The following is a 19,127-nucleotide window of genomic DNA, read 5'->3' on the forward strand; positions in this document are numbered from 1 at the left end:
ATGGATGCTAAGGCAAGGTCCTCCATAAGTATGAGAGAGTGAATTCTTTTAGTATATGGGCCAAAATAAAATCACTGTTCCAAGGTTTTGCTGCTAAGGTTGTTTCAACAAGGTGAAATGGTTTGTAGGGCGAGTTCTTAAAAGGTTTTGAATATTGAAAAGCTAATTGGAAAAAAAAAAAAACGTTGAAAACGTTAGTGGTGCTGCTGGTTGACCTCTATGTTTTGTTGAGGAGAATTTTGCCACAGATAATACAACACTGCCATCTGGTGGTAAGATGTATAAACTACCAAATAAAGACGCATGGAGGGATAGCTGTATTGGTGCGGTCTCCTTGTACCCAGAAGTCGCAATTTCCGAATTCGCGGTTGGAACTCAAACAAAAACGGCCGCTGCAGTGGGAATTCCGAACTGGAAAGTCGAATTTTATCGTGGAAACGCCAAGTTTAGTTTGCAGTTTAGCTTTGCTCCTGGAAAATGCAGAAGGTGGCAGATTTAAACCGTGACAGCTTGTATTTCTTAAAGAAAAATGTAGCAATGATGTAAAATACATATTTGTATTTTACATAACTTCATTTTAACCTGTAGGGACTGACACTGGGTTATAAACCTGTTAATTTTAACGTATTGTAAAACGAAATGGCCTAATATATCTTGTATCAAAAAACTGTGTTGACTGTAGTTTTTCACAATTACAAACAAACATGTCGAAATGAAAATTAACCAAATGTGATCACTACTAGGGCCGTTCTACCAAATCGGAACTGTTGTCCCCAATTAAAAAAAAAGAAAAAAAATATTTAGGTATTCCAATTATACATGATTACTAAGATCCTGCAATTATCTATAGAGACCCAAAATATTAATTAAGATATCAGTATGCTTAATATATATAAATTCATAATTTATAGGTTACTTTACATTGGGAGGTGGCTGTCCCCAACTTCAATTCCTAAATTTCATAATAAAAATGGTAGTGAAATGATTTTCTTTTTACAACTGTTGTCTTTAAAGGGGTCTTTTTGGTTGATTTGAAAGTGAGGTGTAAAAAAGTAAATTTTCTATTTTTGCAAATCATGAATCATATCTAAAAAAAATCTTGTCCCTGATTTTGTTGCCACTACCATAACATTGTAGGTTTTAGTCCATAGGCTAAGAATGATTTAAGCCTCAACTCTATTTTTTTTTTTTCAACAAGAAGTATTCCTTTCGCTCTCTCATGTTTTAGCTGCATGGCGAGTAGCTGGGTCTCATCATTTTTGAAGAAAAGATGTTCAAAAATCTGAAAATCAGACTTCAATACTGAACACCTATTTTCTGCATGTAAACAAAGTTTTTTTGGTTTTCTGGCAGAAAAAAAGGTTTATATGTGTGTGTGATATACCTAACCATGTGTTGTGCAACCTCTTTAAGCTAGGCTCAAAGTTATCTAAGATTGTCACTACCGAAACAGTCACTATCAAAACTTGTGGTGATGTTTCAGTAGTGATGCCACTACTGCAAAACTACAGGCCCATCTCAGATGATTGAAAAAGCTGTGTTTCAGCAGTTTAATATCTTCTTAATATTGACCAGCTGGCTTGATGTCTTTTAATCAGGTGTTGTGGAAAATATCGTTAGTTGTTATATTAATCAGCCATTTGTATGGAGAATAATGAAAGGTACTCCTGGCCTCTAAACTGTGTCTCCCCTCTGAGGCAGAACGCACACAGCTCACAGGATGTTTGCTGCTTTATAGTTGACGAGGTCATTTGGCTTGACACCTGATAGGACATTTTGGGTACTAAATCAGCTTTACTGGATGAAGACCTTGAGAAGAAGAGCTTCCTTGTTTTGAGAGCAGATAGAGTCTGGAGCCACGGTGTCTGGGCCCACACCCCCAACTTAATCGGGAGGGGTTAGTTAGTGTGATAAAAGGATGTCTTTGATTAGACAAAAGACTGCAATGCCTGGGAGAAGGACGTGGGTGACAAACTGAGCTTGTAAGTTTTTTTGTCTCTTGGAATTCCAAATGAATTAAATATGCATATTTTAAATGTTTGCCTCTAATAATTGTTTCTCCTTTGCTGCCAAATCTTAAACCGGGGTAAGATGGGCCTTCAGAAATAAGCAGGAGCAGGCCCATATTAATATCAACACAGGTTTCCGTGCTGACTACAGTACAGACTACCCTTGTCAAGGTGTTTAATGATATCCATGTAAATGCAGACTGTGGAAGAACCACAGTGCTGGTATTATTGTAACCTTTCCTGCAACTTGCAAAATAAATTCTCGCAGTTTTTGTGCATACACAAATACACCAGAATCCATCTTGTACCGCTAAGACTTCAACCGTTTGAAGTCTTAGCGGTTCCAAAAACGGTTCGGGCCAATCATGTTGCAGTATTTTGGTTTAATAAACATTGACAACAGGGTTTAATTAACATGGTTTCGCAGAAGGACGCACGTGTAGTTGCTGCTATCACATCTGTTTTGTAAGAATCCACAATTTCATATTTGAAAGTAGAACAGCAAGAAGTGCCTTGACTAGCTTACCTTGTTGTGGTTTCTCATGTCGGCTGTTGCTTACATTTTCATTTGATACTGTGATTGATTAAAACCAACCTTTGGTAGGAGGACACTGCGTGTCGCTTTGCCCAATCAGCTTGGAGAGCTCTGCTGAATGTCTCTCGTTTCTCAATGGGAGCAGACCTAGATTGATAATGTGCAGAATGTAGAATGGTACAATGGTAAACATAGAGACATTTACAAAGTCGGCTTTCTATCACTCGAAGAATTTTCCAGGATTAAAGGACTAATGTCTTGGCAGGATCACAAAAAACTAGTCCATGCATTTATCTTTTGTCAAATTGATACTGTAATGGTGTCTTCACAGGTCTGCCTAAAAAGTTGATCAGACAGCAGCAGCTGATCCAGAACGCTGCTGCCCATTCCTTTGCTAAGACAAAAAAAAGTAGAGCACATCACCCCAGTTCTGGTCCCTACACCGGCTCCCTGGATCTCAGAGAATAGACGTTAAAATAATCCTGTTAGTCTATAAATCACTGAATGACTTAGCTATTAATATACATCACAGACTTGTTATCAGTGTAGACCACTCAGGTTTTCTGACTCAAATGTACTCTTCACACAAACAAACAAACAAACACACGAACAAAACAAAACAAAACATGGAGAAGCATTTAGTTCATATGCTCCACTTATCTGGAACAAACTCCCAGAACACTCTAAAAGTGCTGAAACTCTTAGCTCCTTTAAATAAAGGTTAAACCCCTGTTTGTTTAGAGTTGCCTTTGAATGTTTTATTTATACTATTGTAGATAACTCAAACATATTCTAAGTTTGTAGTCCAACATTTATTGACCTACTGCTACTATTAGGCGGCAAAGCACTTTCCTCTGTATGTTTTCTTTTCTTATTTCTGTTCATGTACGGCACTGTGAATTGTCTTGTTACTGAAACTTGCCTTAAACTTGCCTTGCCTATGAGAACCGTAAAAAGTACACTTTTAAAGAGACGGTCGTAAAAAGAGACGGCCAAGCGGGTTTTTGGACTACAAACCCCAAACTCCGCTCACCATTTCATTACATCCCTTTCAGCCAATCATAGAGGGGGTCTGAGTCACGTGTGCAGTAGCGCAGGAGATTTGAATTGTTCGCTGGGTGTGTTGACGCATCGAAGTTTGAATGCGGAGCAGAAACGATTTCATACGAATTTAAGGTTTGTATGGTTTAGGTTAGTAAAATAAATAGGCAATAATTTATGTCCACAAGACGTCACCAGCGGATGCTAAGAGTTCTGGGTTATAGTTTAAGTCCCATACTGGTTGACGATGTCTGGAAAAGGGCTAGCAAGCTAATGGACAGTTAGCCCGGAGTCCTGCACCCTCGTCACAGTCGTGTAAGAACTGGGTGGCGCGTCGGTGTTTAAGCTAGCTGCGGGTGTTGGTTTTAGTCTGATGTCAGAGGTGTGTGTCGCCCTGCAGCTCTAGACTGGACCAGTCCGTTTCCTCCGGAGAGCAGCGACATGGCGTGTGAAGCTAACAGCGGTACGTCACTTCCTACACTTTGCTCCCGGTGCGGCTCGCTCGCTGTTTTAACCCCGCTGTCCGCTCCTCAACAGATGTGTGCTTTCTGCAAGACGAGAAGTTTGACTTCGACGTGTCCCTGTCACCTGCCAGGTGAGAGAGAGCATGCCAGCGCGCTCAGGCTCCTATAAGCCTCAGGTTGAATTGTTGTAACAAGGTTCTCAGCAGCTCCTCAGTCAGTGTTGCAACGTGAAGACAGACAAACTGTGACGTAAAGCAATCAGGTACACATCAATGCTGATGGAGTAAGAAAAATGGTCTTATCCTGCATATATTTAACGTGTTAATGATTGAGGGAATCCATGTTTTTTTCTGGCTGACCCTTTATTCTCTCTCCTGGGTATAGAATTTAGTGATCTGTATCTTCTATTACAGCTCAATAACACTAGGAGGTCCGCCTGTTAAAGGAAGCAGCTTTTGCTTGTGTTGGACGTACTGTATAAGAGTTTAGCGCAAACTGAGTTAGTTTGGCATCTATTCAAGCGCCAATGTTCATTATGGACATTTTCTTTTAAAATGCAGTGCACAGAGAAAACGAACCCGTTGGCCCGATCACTGACTGATCATGTAAAGCTCCAGTCGGAGATCCCCGTGTCATCGGTCTGAGCTTAAGGTGTTTTATTTCCACTGTTCCATGGTGGAGGGATCAATCAACATATGACTTCAGCGGTGTTTAAGAAGAGCTGCGTTCACGGGTTTTTAATTTATTGTGTATTTTATGCCAACCAAGTTAAACACACAGGCTCGAATATATACTTGCAGCCCTGCTAATATTTAGAAATAATTCCCTGAAGTCCCCTTTAGCAAACATTCCCACAGCATGATTGTGCTTCCACCGTGCTTGGCAGCTGATGAGGGGCCCTTGGTTTTGAAAGCTTTATCGTGACTCGGGTCTAAGTGGTGGGTAATCCAATCGGTGCCGGCAAACGAAGGATTTTATAATGCTGGCAAAGAGAAAATATTAACTGTAGTCAGTCATGATCATTTAAGGGTAGTTGATACCACTTGGCCTGGTCAGGTTCAGACACTCTACAGCCTTTTGCTACATTTATTTAAAGAGCAGGCGTCTCGTTTATATAATTAAAAGGATCTATACTGAAAGTTTGCATACAGCTTGAGCTAAAAATGGCGTTTGGCAGAAACATGATCAGGTTCTACATCATGTGCTGCCCTCTACATTCCCACATTCAGCTGTAAATGATCAGTGCAAAGTAAACCACCTCATGAATGGCAATGTGCTTTTAAATGAATGGGTTTATCATTATTTCACAGTTCACTTTGGCAGCCACGGAGAAAAGAGCTGACACTGTGAGAAAAATGCCCCAGAAAGGCCTTTATTAAATGACTAACTCAGAGTTAAAAGCACAGATGCTGTCCACATTAAAAGAATGTGATAAAAAGTGAACCTTGTGTTGGACGACTTCCTCACAGAGCCATGCTGCATGTTGGAATTCCTCTTAGACCAGGCTGTGTGTGAGGGTCTTCCCTACTTTTAGAAAGGTTTTAGATTCACTTAGATGTTCAAAAGATGACATTTGTGTTGTGTATAAATATTAGGGCTGAGCAATATGGCTTTAAAATAAAATCTGCAATTTTTAGTTTTAAACAAATCTGATAAATCAATTTTCTTCCCTTTTTGCTTCAAAAAAGCAAATTGCTGGAATGATTTTTATTTATTTATTTTACTTTTATTTCAATAATCTCATCTGGGAGTTGACCTGAATTTTTAAACATGCTTATAAAACAAGATGGTAGGCCCGCCATAATAAATAACCAAAATGTTTGCTGCTGGTTGTATTACACATCTAAGAACAGACTTCACTTATGTTACTTTCCACCTACTTAAAAAATAAGTAAATGAATGAATAAAACTGCCTACTCTTTGGGTAAAACGGTTTCCTCTTTGAAGTAGTTTGACAATATATTTTCCTAAACATATAGTCAACATTACATGTTATTACCAAAATAATTCCCCCTTTCAGGACTGAAATAGTGCAGAGTTTCATGGAAGCCCAGGAGAGTGCATAAGAAAATCTTGATTTTTCCTAAGTTAAATCTTCAGGTTGCAAATCCGACTTAACCTATAAAATCTATTTAAAAAGGCCCTGATGAATATGATGTAAACCTTTAAAAGGAGGAGCACTGCTTGTGTTGTTATTTCAGTGCAGTAGGTTCCTGAGGATTTAGACGGCAGTCTTCCTACGTTAGGTTTAAAACGGCCTCATTGTGACGTTTCTCTTCTACATGATGAACGTTTGCAGCGTGTGGCCTCCCTCACAGCTGTGTTTCTGGTTGGGGTTTATGTGTCGTCTGCAGCTCCAAGGGTGAAGAGGAGGAAGAGGATGAGGTGTTCGTGGGCGTCGTCAGCCACAAAGAGCGGCGTGTTTCCGACGACGCGTCGTCTCGACTCGAGGACGGCGGCTGCAACGCGTCGCCGGACTGGACCCCGTTGACCGGCGACCTGCTGGAAGCTGTGTGTGAAGAAGCCCACAGACTGGCCAGCCAGCTGCAAGGCGGAGAGCCGCGCGCCGAGGGGACCAGCGCCACCCAGCCGACGTCTGCCGCGGCAGCTAGCCCTGCGGCGGGGGCGGAGGAGTTCACCCAGGACCCCGAAGTTAAATTGGGGATGCTGGGCCGCGCCGCCGGTGCACCCGGCTTCATCAAACGTCAGACCTTCTGTGTGCAGGACAGCCCCATGAAGCAGCTGCCCCCTGCCATCCAGCGCCAACAGCTGAGAGCGGGCAGGACCTCATCCGGCCACCCCGCTGCCAGACTCAGTGCCTCCAGCCCCATGGTGGGCGCCAGGCCTCCGTCCAGAACCACGCTGCGAGGGAAGGCGACGCTGGGCGCCGCCGGAGTGCTGCCCAGTAGACCGGTGGCTCCGGCTGCTTCCCGCTCAGCCTGCAAGAGCGGACCGGACAAAGCCAGACTGCGGCCACCAAGCAGAGTGAATGTTTTATCTTTAGTCTTGCAGCAATTTAAGAGTGAAAAACCAGAATGTTGTTGACGTGTAAGATTTATTTTAATTTAATTTTTTGTTTTTAGACTGCAGGAGTTTTGAGGCAGAGCCCGTCGTCTCGTCCTATTAACAGGGCAGAGTCTTCAGAAGATTTACTCTCTGATTCAGTGAGCGTGGCCTCTGACACCAGCGACTGCTCCCTCAACTCCAGTCTGCTGGGTAAACGGACGCTGGCCCCGCCCTCCAAGGTAACGCACCTTTACCCTCCCAGGAAATGATGTCTGTGCTGCAGAAAGACTTTGGTTTGTCCAAAGCTTCCTTTCCTTCTAAATGACTGAATGGGCTGTCGACACATTTTCAGCAAACTAGTGAGCGAAAGCCTGTTTGCTGTTCTAAACGATGAATCAGGCGTGGCGTCACCAACTTCTGGCTGAAGCTTTAATTACGCAGCAGTTTATGTGGAACTATTTTCTGCTGTGAAAGGTTTTCAAATCCTCCTTATTTTCTGACACTTCTCATGTTTAAATGTGTTGTTTCTATGCCGGGTTACAGTAACTGCAAAGAAAAAGGCCCTGAGACCCAGATACACAGCATAAACCCATTTAAAGTGACTGGCCCTAGATGTCCCTGCTTCAGGCAAAGACTGAAGGCTCCCAAATACTCAGACGTTCTGGGAGCAAACTAAGGCGGGCGGACGTCTGCGGTCTTATCTGTGCGACCATGTGAGAGCCTTCCGTCTCTCTGTCATCCAGCAGACACCCTCGCCTCCGTCTCCTGAGGTGGGACCATGTGTTACTGACCAGCGGGACAGAACTGAACCATGTTTTCCTCCAGCCCTCTGGTTCCTTTGAGAGATGACGGCTGGTTCTCACTGCTAGGTTTTAAAATAGTCACACAGTTTTCAAAGCCACGACATCCCGATTAAAAAAAAAAATCCTAGATAAACATGATTGCTCATACAGTGTGTGGTGTCCGGTCAGACGAGGAGCTCAACACAGCACACACAAAGAGATTTCACTTGAGATGTTTCAGATATCAGATGGGAAATCTTGGGAATCCTCTCAAGATCAAACGTGAGTTCAGAGTGAAGAAACATGAATGATGGGGATAGTCTGTGTATTGATTTTAACAGAGAAAAAACATAACAAAAAGAAAAGCTGTTGGTTAAATGAGGGGAGTCAACGCAACTGGGGGGGGGCTCTATGCTTGCTGCACTATGAAATGGAGGGGGGGGGGTATTCTCAGGGAATCCCTCACCTCGCTTTCTGATTGGCTACATTCAACAGGCCTTGTGCTCATTTAACTTTGGGAGGCACCACACACGGCTGGATCTTGGGGCTGAACAATCCAACACGTTGAATATCCCCGATTTGAGGTTGGAGCGGTTCCCATGTTCCACCGAGCGGACCCGATCGCTCTTAACACACCACACACGGCAGGATATTCTTTTAAGATTATCTCAAGAGACACTGTGATAATTGGAGCCTCGAAAGGGGGAGATGTGGGTGAAAATCTGGCTAAAAATCCTGCCCTATGTAGCAGCCTTCAGGAAAAGAGGATTTTCCCAAACTGAGTCTTGGGAGAATTGTGAGAGTTTTAAGAGATGGATTAATCAGTTGATTCAATATTGTAGCCAAAGCTCTTTGATTCTGATCCATAGAAGTAGATTGGCTTTATCTATGTCTCTATATTTGTTAGTCCAGTTTAGGTTTCTTCTCAGTGAATATAGATCCACTTTATTATTATTTACTTTACGCACTGAATCAAGTCTTAGCTCCTGGGCATTTTTCTAATAGGCTTAGGATGGCATCTTCATATCTTTGGGATAAAAATCAAAGCGCTAAAATAGGTTAAACTCTTTTTTTTTTTTAATTTCTAATCATTCATATTTCAATCAGAAAGGAAAAGCCTTAACACCAGATTTATAATTGCTTAAAATAATGGTGAAAAAAATAACACGTACTTACTATTAGCTATACAGTAGTATAGTTTATAATAGCACAAATATATATGAGCATATGTGTTGGAAATCCCACAGATGAATAGCCTAAGTACTAAAGTCCATCTAAGTAGCATCTTTGTACACAGAGTTTTCCTCCAGTCGACTGAAACAGGATTTACTTTCTCCCTAGCCCACTAAAACAAGCATGTAGCAGTGAGTAGAGTGTCCTTATTAAATATATTCTAAAAAAAGATTTCCCTGTTATAGTCCCACAGAGGGTAAATTAGGTCTCTGTGTTTAACCCACCCTAAGGGAGCAATCTGTGGTCAAGAGTCTTGATCAGTGACCCAGAGTGACAGACTGGGTTTCCAACCGCTGACCTTTGGTTGTGTGGCAATATTTAATTTGTATATTGGTTCATACACTTGTGACCCAAACGTTCGCCTAGAAAAAAGGAGTTGTTAAAAATAGTGATTACATGTGTTTTTGGAACTAAAGATAATCTATACAAAAGCATCTATGAATTGTAATACAGTACCTGAATCCATACTATATAAAACAAACTGAACCAAAAAAAAACGATATCAGAGGTGCATAAAGTGAATAAGGGATTGAAGCTGTGTGTGAATCAAACTCAAGGAAGTATTTTTAGTGTTTCAGAGAGAAAAAAAAGATTACCTATTTTTTGGACTATAAGTCACACTTTTTTCATAGTTTGGCCGATCCTGACTTATATATCGATTTTAAATGGAAGTTAATTTTGACCGACATGAACTGAGGAGATAACATTAGCGTCTATAGCCACAAGAGGGCGCTCTATGCTTGTGAAAACGATATGCTGCTCCTGTACCACTTAAAAATGATTTGACACATTAACTTGTAGACACCAAAGACTGAACACGTTTGTATGTTGTTTGGCTGTTTCAGTCTCAGTCACGCAGCGGAGCGTTACCTGCTGAGCGTCTTTTAACAGGTACTCTAAAAACAGCTTATGACCCCTATTCTGGCTCCCAGTACATTTTAGAGTTCATTTTAAAATTCATACTTTACGGGTTTTTTTTTTGTTTGTTTGTTTTTGTTTTGTCCTGTCTGGTAATGTTGCATTAAGAAATGTTGTCTTAATGCCAAAAAGAGCCCAACAGATTTTACTTTCATAAGTGGAGCCTTGCTGCTTTCGCCATATTGCTCCACTTGATATTAATATATTAATATGCAAGAAGCTTCATTAGAATTTATGCTGGGACTATTTAACAGTCAACAGACATAGAAACAGGAAGGTCGAAGAGTAAAAAAGGAGTGAATCAAATGAGACAATGTTAAAAGGGGAGAAAAGGTGAAAGAGAGAGGAGAGGAAAGGGAGAGAGCAATATAACATCCTCTGAGTCTGCTATATAAGATATAAAAAGAACTGCAAAACCAGCTGATAAAGTATTACAGGTACAAACAAGTAATGCCTTGATACCATCACTGAAGAATATACAGTACTAATTAATACTGGATGTATAAAGTAACAGCTGAAGAAGATAAGGTTTATCTGTGAAGAAGTGAGTCTGTAAGCACCTGGATCTAAGCACCTGTAGGTGTTAGAGAGAGTACACCTGTTTATGTAAGGTTTATCCATGAGAAAAATGCTTAATGGTGGTTGTGAAAAGCCAAATACTCGCCCCTGCCGCAGAGCACAGAGGCAGACACCAGAGAAACCAGAACCCCAGATGCCTGAAGGGTCCCCCTCTGGTGAGCTGAACTGCATCTCCTGGAGGTACTGAGGTCTAAGAGGAAGCTCAGAGGGGGCGGGGCTTCTTCTGTTGTTGGTCCTCAGTTGTGGAATAACCTTCCTCTGCACATAAGAGGCTCCTTCAATGCCCACTTTTAAAACTCTCCTTAATACCCACTGTTATTCTTTGGCTTTTACCACCAGCGAGACTTAGTTTTTATTTTAAATTGGTTTTATTGTTCTTTTATGTGTTTTTATAATTTATCTTTTTATTTTAGTTTTTTAATGGATGTGTTTTAGCTTGCAGGGATTTACAGCACTTTGCTTCAGCCGTTGGCTGTTTTTTTTAAGTGCTTTCTAAGTAAAGTATGGTAAGAGAGGAGCAACCATTGCTCCTCTTATAATGAAAACACAGAAATGGTTATCCTAAACGTTTACATCTTAGCCATGTGTGCACTGTGTGTAAAAGGTGTTATTTTTTGGTTTCCCCGCTAACAGAGTGCCGGACTGAGAAGGCTCTCTGGTGCTAAAGTTCCCCCTATTCAGAGCAGGAGGCCCACAGACAGGAAGAACACCTCTTCATCGTCATCCTCACTGTCCAGCTTCAACACTAGCCTGTCCCCTGCTAAAGGTCAGTTAAACGCTACGCTCCCACCACATGTCTGCAGAGATTAGGTTAGCACGCCTGTTTTGGACGCACACTATCATATGAAGACCTGAGAGAGAATTGTTCTTTCAAACCTGTTTGTTTTAACGTTTTCTTAGAGGACAGGATTAAAAACATACATTAAGAATATCCCTGTGTGCTTTATGCTCTGAGGTCTGAGACCAAAAGGTTGGTTTTGGTGTGTTTCCCAACACGATGCTCTGATTTATCCCATTAAAGAGTCCAGTTCTGTCTGTCGTGGGATCTCCTGGATCAGGAAATGATGGCATTTTATGAATAATATTTTGGAGAAAGCTGTGATTGATTTAGTAACAATGTCATTTTCTTGTAAAAAGAACCAAACATCTTGTAATGTGGTGTGGTTTTACCTTTTGAGTTCTACAGAAAAACATCTTTGTTTTCTAAAAGTGGGTTGCTATAGTTCTTATTAACTAGGTCACTTCTCTTCAGAGAGCTCTGTCTTAAGCCTGAAGGGTTTTTGTGTATTTTTGAATGGGTTAAAACTGTCTCTGGTCCCCTGTCTACTTATTTGTTTATTCTTTTGCTTTAAACACTTTGGTAAAAGTAAACTTTCTCCAGTGAATAGAAGTTTTTAAAAGGGTTCTATTATAATTGTGGAAGATGCTTTGTTCTCAGCCCTTTGAAGCTTTATAAACTCTGATCAGTGTTTTCATTAACAGAGTTTAATTAGAACATTAGCCGCGGCTGCGTTGTTTATCCTGCTGTGCGTGTTCTGTGCTCCCTCAGGTAAACTGAACCGAAGCCTGAGCAGCTCCGTTGGACCCGGCAGCGTCAGCAGAGAGCCGGGTCTGAGCAGAACTCGTCGTTCCACTATCTCCAGCTCTGCAGGGCCGCTTTCCTCCAGCACAGCGTCGCGCTCACAGCCCAGCCAGGCCAAAAAGCTGCTTGATGGAGAGCGTGCCAAAGCCAGATCCACATCCTTAAAGAGAGTAGAGAGCACACCCATCCAGCCCACTCCACCAAAGAGAGTGCTAGAGAGAGCCATGTCTGTCGGCTCGGTCCGGCTGCTGAGATCTAAACCCGCGGCGCTGGTTCATTCGACGCCCAGCTTAGAGAACAAAGGAGTCGAGTGCACAGATGGTGAGAAATAAGACACGACTTTTAAGTTCTTTTGGATATTCTGTTTATATCCAAAAGTGGCACATGGTGTAATGGTGAGGGTGTCCTTAAAGCAGACCCTGTTTTCTGCTTTGAGTCCAAACTAAACCAAGTTGGTAATCTCTATTAATCTGGAGTTTCATCCTCAGGGGGATCCAAGGTGATGAAGCCCAAAGGCCTCTCAGTCAGCACCGCAGACAGGTACAGTGGATCCACATGATGAAATCATTACAATGACTGCTTTGACCTATACCTGGTAGTAGAGTTATCAAAAACAAACTTCCATCCCAAGGCCAGCCAATCCCTCTGGGATTATTAAAGTATTTCTGACTCTGATACTCAAAGGCTGTATCCGGATACAATACTACGACATGGTATCAATCCTAAATATTTTGTATACGAGGCAAACAAAGAAACCCCAAAGATCTTGCCAAGCCTGAGTGCAAACAGAGCTTTAAAGCGGTGCCAACGAAGTCAAGCAGCACAACAACTTGGCCAAACATCTCATGGACCGACACCCTGGCCTTCATGATGAATTAATGACTTCATTTAATATATTAAAGGTTTTACTGATGTTAGTGCGACCAGTGGTCTGCATTAATGTGTAATCAGCTGTGGCTAGCATGCTACTAGGCAGGTTTTATATTTAAGTAATTTATTTAGCACTTATTTAACTAGCATCAGTGATTCTGCTGAGAAAGCATGTTCCATGTTTAGATTGAAAAAGGGGAATTTTTCATGTTGATAAAATATTTGTTATTCCTTAAAAAGGTAAGTCGCCCCCAAATCAACTCTTTTGCCAATAAACGGTTAACATAGTTGTCTTATAGTACTGTCTACATATCCTGGTCATTATATTGAAAAATGAGGGCATATTTGTTGAAATCCTGCTTTTGTGTCTAAATTGTCAGTGTGGCGCCCTCTTAGGGTTAAACGGTGGCTTTGCACTGAATTTCTAACGTGCGTTGCTTTGGGTTGCTGTGACGTAATTGATCTGGTGACGTAGGTAGCTCTGCTGCTGTGGGGTGTAAAAGCAGCTCCGTTTTATTCCTCCATAGTGAACACTGTTGCACTTTTCAAACCCTCTAGCGGCTTTTTGTTTTTTTCTTCAAAAAAAGCAACTGGAAACAAATCAAGCATCTTTTTATGCGTTATTGGTGAATTTACGTGAAAGGAACCAGTTGTTCTGCCGTTAGTGTCTTGAGGCAGCCCAGATGGGGCTGCTGTGAGACTGCGGTGAAGTTGGTTTCAGGTTGGATATTGGATACTCGCTTTCCCACGGCTTCAACAGCCAGCCAGCAGACAGAGAGCGGCAACCCCAGATCAGCCTCCCTGTATCGGCTCCAACAGGAGGCTGACGGCGCCGAGCGTGAATGTCCACTGTCCAACCTAGAAGTAACTTCCCTGCGGTTGCTGTGAACTTCCCTCCCAGGCAGAAAGCTCCTGCCTCGTACTGAAACCTGTCTGCAGTCAGAGCAAAGCCAACATCAACCATGCTTTGTGTCCACATTACAAATTAATCAAGACTTTATGTAGTTTTTCAAATTAGTCTGGAGGCGGAAATATGCTTTTACATGGGGGTGAGTTACACGTTAATCATTTCATATTTTTATCCCCGTGGTATTGAAAATGGTATTGAGTATGGAATACTCTCCTAGGTATTGATATCGAGTTTGAAATTTTAGTACTGTGACAATCCTACCTGTTAGTAAAGCAAAAAGGCCCCAGATCTGCCCTGAGTGTGTGCTGCTTTAGTCCTGGGTGCTTTATTGTCGCGAAATAAATGCGGAAACATAATTTCTAACCAAACCACCCGCAAACACCAACACCCCCCTCCCCAAGTCTCAACAAAAGTCTGAAAATTCTGTAATGTACACATGGACCTCCAGTGAATCAGGTTTTCTCGTCTTGATATGTCATACCCCTGTAGCTTACAGCAGGGTCTACAACCTTTTCCTTAAAACTGACCAGAAAACAAATCTATTCCAACTTATTTTTTTTCTTGCTAGTTTATATAAAGGATTATCTTAGTAAATAGTTCTGACTGCTGGCAGTAATCAGATTTATAAGTCCAGAAACAGGAAAGCAAAAGCATAAGTTTGTCCTCCACATTGAGCTCTGTCGGCTCAGCAGAGGTTTTCTCTCCCACAGTCGCCCTCAGAAGCTGCCAGCTGGCTCTCTGACGCCCTCTGTTGGCGGCTGTAAGCCTGTGGCAGCACGGCGGCCTTCTGGCCTTCCCACGCCAGTGAAGCGCAGGACGTCTACCTTGCTGACCCCCTCCAGCCAGACCAGGACGTTCAGGCCGCCATCTACAACAGATTCCAGCATCAGTCACACGCTAACTTCAGCAGAGAAAGCCCAGAGGTGCAGGTGAGATGGTTACGACAGCGGGGAACGTGTGAGGGGGGGGGGGGAGTTGGGGAGTTGCCCGAGACCGTCTCAGAATCCATGACTGTACTCTTCTTCTGCTGTAGCCCTGCTCCCAAAGGCAAAGAGGAGGAAGAGCCTGTTCATATCCCTGACATTCAGCCGTTCTGTCTGGAGGAGGAGGACCCCCCCGCCACCCTACCTGCCAGCGGCCCAGAGACGAAGCCGGGGCACATCACGCATGTCGGAGCGCTGACGGTGAGTGAACCCATTCCCACCGGCGGTCCACTGGAACCGGAGATGACGGAGGGGAGCGCAGCCAAGACCCAGGAGGTCAGTAGTTTTTGGTTTTTCTTTCACTTCCCTGTTTGGGATGCATGTTTAGAGTGAAACTATAAGGCCAGTCTGATCTGTTTCAGGGTGATTTCTATGGTGCAGCCTAGTTTGAAATTACTGTTATATGTGATCCTGCATGTCAGTAGCCTAACCTAAAAATGAGTAGGAAAACAGGCGTGATGAGCTAAACCCAGCGGGCTGTTCAATTAGACACATTTCAGTGTGTAGCAGAGGCCTCCTGTCTTCAGACCCCAGTAGTTCTGTGTAACGACAGCGTGGAACAGTTTAAGCTGCAGGCATTACAGGAACAACATTACCTGCAACTAGAGCTGGGCGATAAATCGATTTAATCGATTAATTCGAATTTACAATTCTTTAAGATGAAATTTTTGGAAAATCTGGATTTTATTTTGCCAATACACTCATTGGGTTCCCATGAAGAGAACAGCATGTGATGCTGGATATATGTTTAGGCAAATATATTGTCAAAATATTGTTAAGTAGAAACTTTTTTTTACCATAATACGAGGTACTTCATTTACTTATTTACTTTTTGTTTAACTTAGTTTGAAGTTCACAAGTGCAGTGAAGCCTGTTCTTAGCTCAATGTGTAATACCACTAGCAGCAAATGCTGCCATCTTGTTTTATAAGCATGTTTCACTGCTTGTTTTTAGTTGCACTTTGAATTCAGGTCAACTCCCTGACGAAATGCTTGACATAAAAGCAAGGTTTTAAAATAATTTCTTTAATTTCTTTTTATGAAACAAAAAGGAGGAAAAAAATCGATTAATCGGATTTCATATGATAAAATCGGAGATTTATTTTTTAATCCATATCGCCCAGCCCTACCTGCAACAACAGAGGGGCTTACGCTGCCCAGTCCTCATCTCTAGCAGACCAGTTGACTCTTAGGTAAACCTCATAATCCTTCCAGTCTATCTGACCTATTTTTATTCAGCATTAACGGTTCATATAATGAATAAAGGACAAATCAAACTGCAGCCAGAGGAGATTTACAAACATTCAATAGAAATGTTTCTCCCAAATCAAGACTGAAAACATTTCCATATCGCTTGATGTGGCAACAATCCTCCATCTGATCCTCGTAGAAAAATCTCAGTCTTTTGACGTCTGACTTTCTCTCCTCAGGTTCTCCTGCTGGATCTCCCACCGCCGACCCTCCAGCCCCAAGAGAAACTCCTCATCGATCTGGCCAACACCCCCGAGCTGATTCGCACCAACAGCAAGAGCTGCACCACAACTCAGGTAACCCACCGCAGTCTGTCTAGTGTCTACGTTTACCTTTAGTTCACTAAACCTCAGGGCTTCTGCTTTAAACAAGCTTCCATCCTGAGGCCAGCAACTTCACTCAGCACCAGCCATACAGCGTGCTTCCACAGAAACCTTTAATATTTAATATATTCAGCTATGCTACAAATGATACAATTATGGTGGGCTTTTCTTTATTCCTTCACTCTACGTTGCCTAAAAATGGTTAAAATGCTTTAGAAAACTGAGCAAAACCGTATTATGATTTCTATTGTCTGGGTTCTAGTGTGTTTTTATAATCAAATTCTGCATTTGGATAGTCAATGTTTTTGTGTCTCAGTCTTTAATTGTTCATTTATTTTTTATCTGTTAGCTGTGCTGTGAGTCTGGATTTTTTTCATATCACCAGAACTTGTTTTTTTATTTATTTTTTATTAGTTGTCATCTGTGGGGAAATAGCTGAACAGAACAGCGGCGTAACGTTTGTATAGAAACAGTTTGACGTAGGGCTCACATTGTCTCATGAGTAGGGCTGCAGGGTCTTAGGAAAAGTTATGATATGCAATAATATTAGTAAATATTGCAGTAACGATATGGCTTGTGATGAACACAGAAAAAAAATAGTGTTAATGTCTTTCTGCTAGTGAGCTGAACCTAACGCCTTTTCCTATGATCAAAACAACCAGTATTTCGGAAAGATGCCGCTTTAGAGCATTTAGAGCTGGTTTAGCGTGTTTTGAAGGAAAATCCCCTAAGTTTGTGTCTGTAAACTGTAAGAAGCAAACTCGGGTGTTGATTACACTGCAGCTCCTTGTGGATCCTTTTATACGCCATGATTATGAGAAACCATTGTTGATGTAGACATTCAGCTATATGTATCTGATTTCTCAGTGTGCTGTCTTCCCTCTAACCAGAAGGAGAGCAGGACCACAGAGTCATGGCATAAACACTGATTTTAAGAAGAAGAAGCATAATGTGATTTAATTACTTTTAACATTTACTGGAGCAACAGACTTAGAGGTACTCACCAAAGATAAATCCTCCACATACCTGTGGAAACCACGTTAGAGCTGGTCAGTAGTTAGGACGGTTTGGCTGCTGTAAATGTTGCTATGCTAAAATATTTGAAATGAAATATTTAGAATTAATATTTGACTGTAAACATTTTATTGTTAAGGAGTCTAGTCACGTTCTATGACTGTGAATTTCTACGCCAGTAGCTCATGGGCTGCTGGCCCTTACAGGAGTTTGTTAGCTGACCACGCCCAGTTGGAAACTTCTTTTCAGGCTCAAACAGGACAGAGTGAAGACTATCAGGACAAACGCTTGGTGTATATTATTTTATTTTAAGATGAATGTTTTTTTTGTGCTTTAACTGTCATAGTACATTACTAGGCCCCTCCCCCTTACATTCCCCTTGGAAATGTAAAGGGGAGGGCAAGGAGAAATTCAGCTAGCATTTTATAAACAAGACTCAATCAATGAAGTGAAGAGTAACAGGCTAATTCGCGACATATAAACTGCAATACAATTTCCACATTGCTGCAGAAGTGAATAACAGATCATAATGTCAAGCCAAACATTTTGATGGCATGCTGACCTTCTGGCCCCCCTTTTAATTCAGAGGTAGTTACTGTTGTGCCGCTTCTAGGCGTCTTGTGACGGGGCAGCAGACTGGTTCCTGTTTTTAAGAAGGTCTGGTGGAGTAGTGTAGCTCTCTACCACCTAGTAGAGAGCTCGGGTTCGTCTTTAGCTAATGCAACATGTTTAACATTGATGCATTCTTATTCATCTTCAGCAGCATAAAGCTCTGTGCCTGTTAACTGTGTTTAGCTTTAAAAGGCTTTAGTCTCTGTTAACTTTGCTCCCAGCAGCTTGGCTTGTTCAGCAGTTCCTACTATGAACACAAGGGGGAGCCCCACCTCTTAGACAACAGGGCTGTAAAGAACAACTGTCCTTTAGATGCAGCTCTGCTTTAATGAGCCAAAATCAGATAATTTGGCGTTTGGCAAGACTCTGGAGAACTTGACAAGATGCTGAGGAGATCATTCAGCTGTGTGTTAGACCAGAGACATGTCTATAGGTAGCAGGACTCTGGCCCCTGGAGAGCCTGGGGTTTAACACCCCCGTTGTGCCCAGTAAACATTTTGCTACATGAAACAAACTAAATAGATATCAAACCGTGTTATTTAACAGTGGTAAAATGAGAAGGCACTGAAATAATAAGCTAAGAATGGGACTCAAACTAAGTTGTTTTCTTTATGCTTAAAAATTCAGCAGATTCACCGGTGGATTATAGGTCATTTTTGTATTGATTGATTTGTTTTTTTATGCGATAATGATGTTTAAATCTTTTCTTTTTCCAGCTAATTGACCTGAGCTCTCCTCTTATCAAGTGGAGTCCAGAGGAAAAAAAAGAGAACAATGCTCCGCTCATCAACCTGTCCTTCTGATCCGCCTGAGGCTACAAACATCTCCCGTTATTTAAATGGAACCAGCGGCTTTCTGTCTCCAGAAACCCAGGACACTGTCAAATGAATGATTTGATTCAAGGATAATGTGTTAAATAATCATTGTGAGTCTGCTTTAGTTTTCAACTGAGTGTACTTTTATCGTCTCCTTCTTGCTGTTTTATAAATAAATGTTAGTCACTACTGTAGACCTGC

General features: G+C 41.9%; 1 protein-coding gene across 2 annotated transcripts; it reads left to right on the forward strand.

Annotated features, from left to right (window-relative positions):
- Positions 1-3,599: 3,599 nt before the first annotated feature.
- Positions 3,600-19,127, forward strand: gtse1 (G-2 and S-phase expressed 1). 2 transcript variants are annotated; one of them, XM_036145914.1, is made up of 12 exons: positions 3,600-3,720; positions 3,986-4,048; positions 4,123-4,180; positions 6,404-7,034; positions 7,133-7,294; positions 11,201-11,333; positions 12,117-12,470; positions 12,638-12,689; positions 14,640-14,858; positions 14,963-15,188; positions 16,342-16,458; positions 18,828-19,127. In XM_036145914.1, the coding sequence occupies exons 2-12, from the start codon at positions 4,027-4,029 to the stop codon at positions 18,912-18,914; spliced, it is 2,061 nt and encodes a 686-aa protein (XP_036001807.1). In that variant the 5' UTR covers positions 3,600-3,720; positions 3,986-4,026; the 3' UTR covers positions 18,915-19,127. The 2 variants fall into 2 exon arrangements, with proteins under 2 accessions (XP_036001807.1, XP_036001816.1); XM_036145923.1 differs by lacking the exon at positions 3,600-3,720 and adding an exon at positions 3,748-3,900.

The sequence above is a fragment of the Fundulus heteroclitus genome, chromosome 2 (genome assembly GCF_011125445.2).
Source record: "Fundulus heteroclitus isolate FHET01 chromosome 2, MU-UCD_Fhet_4.1, whole genome shotgun sequence".
In the NCBI taxonomy this organism is placed as follows: domain Eukaryota; kingdom Metazoa; phylum Chordata; class Actinopteri; order Cyprinodontiformes; family Fundulidae; genus Fundulus; species Fundulus heteroclitus.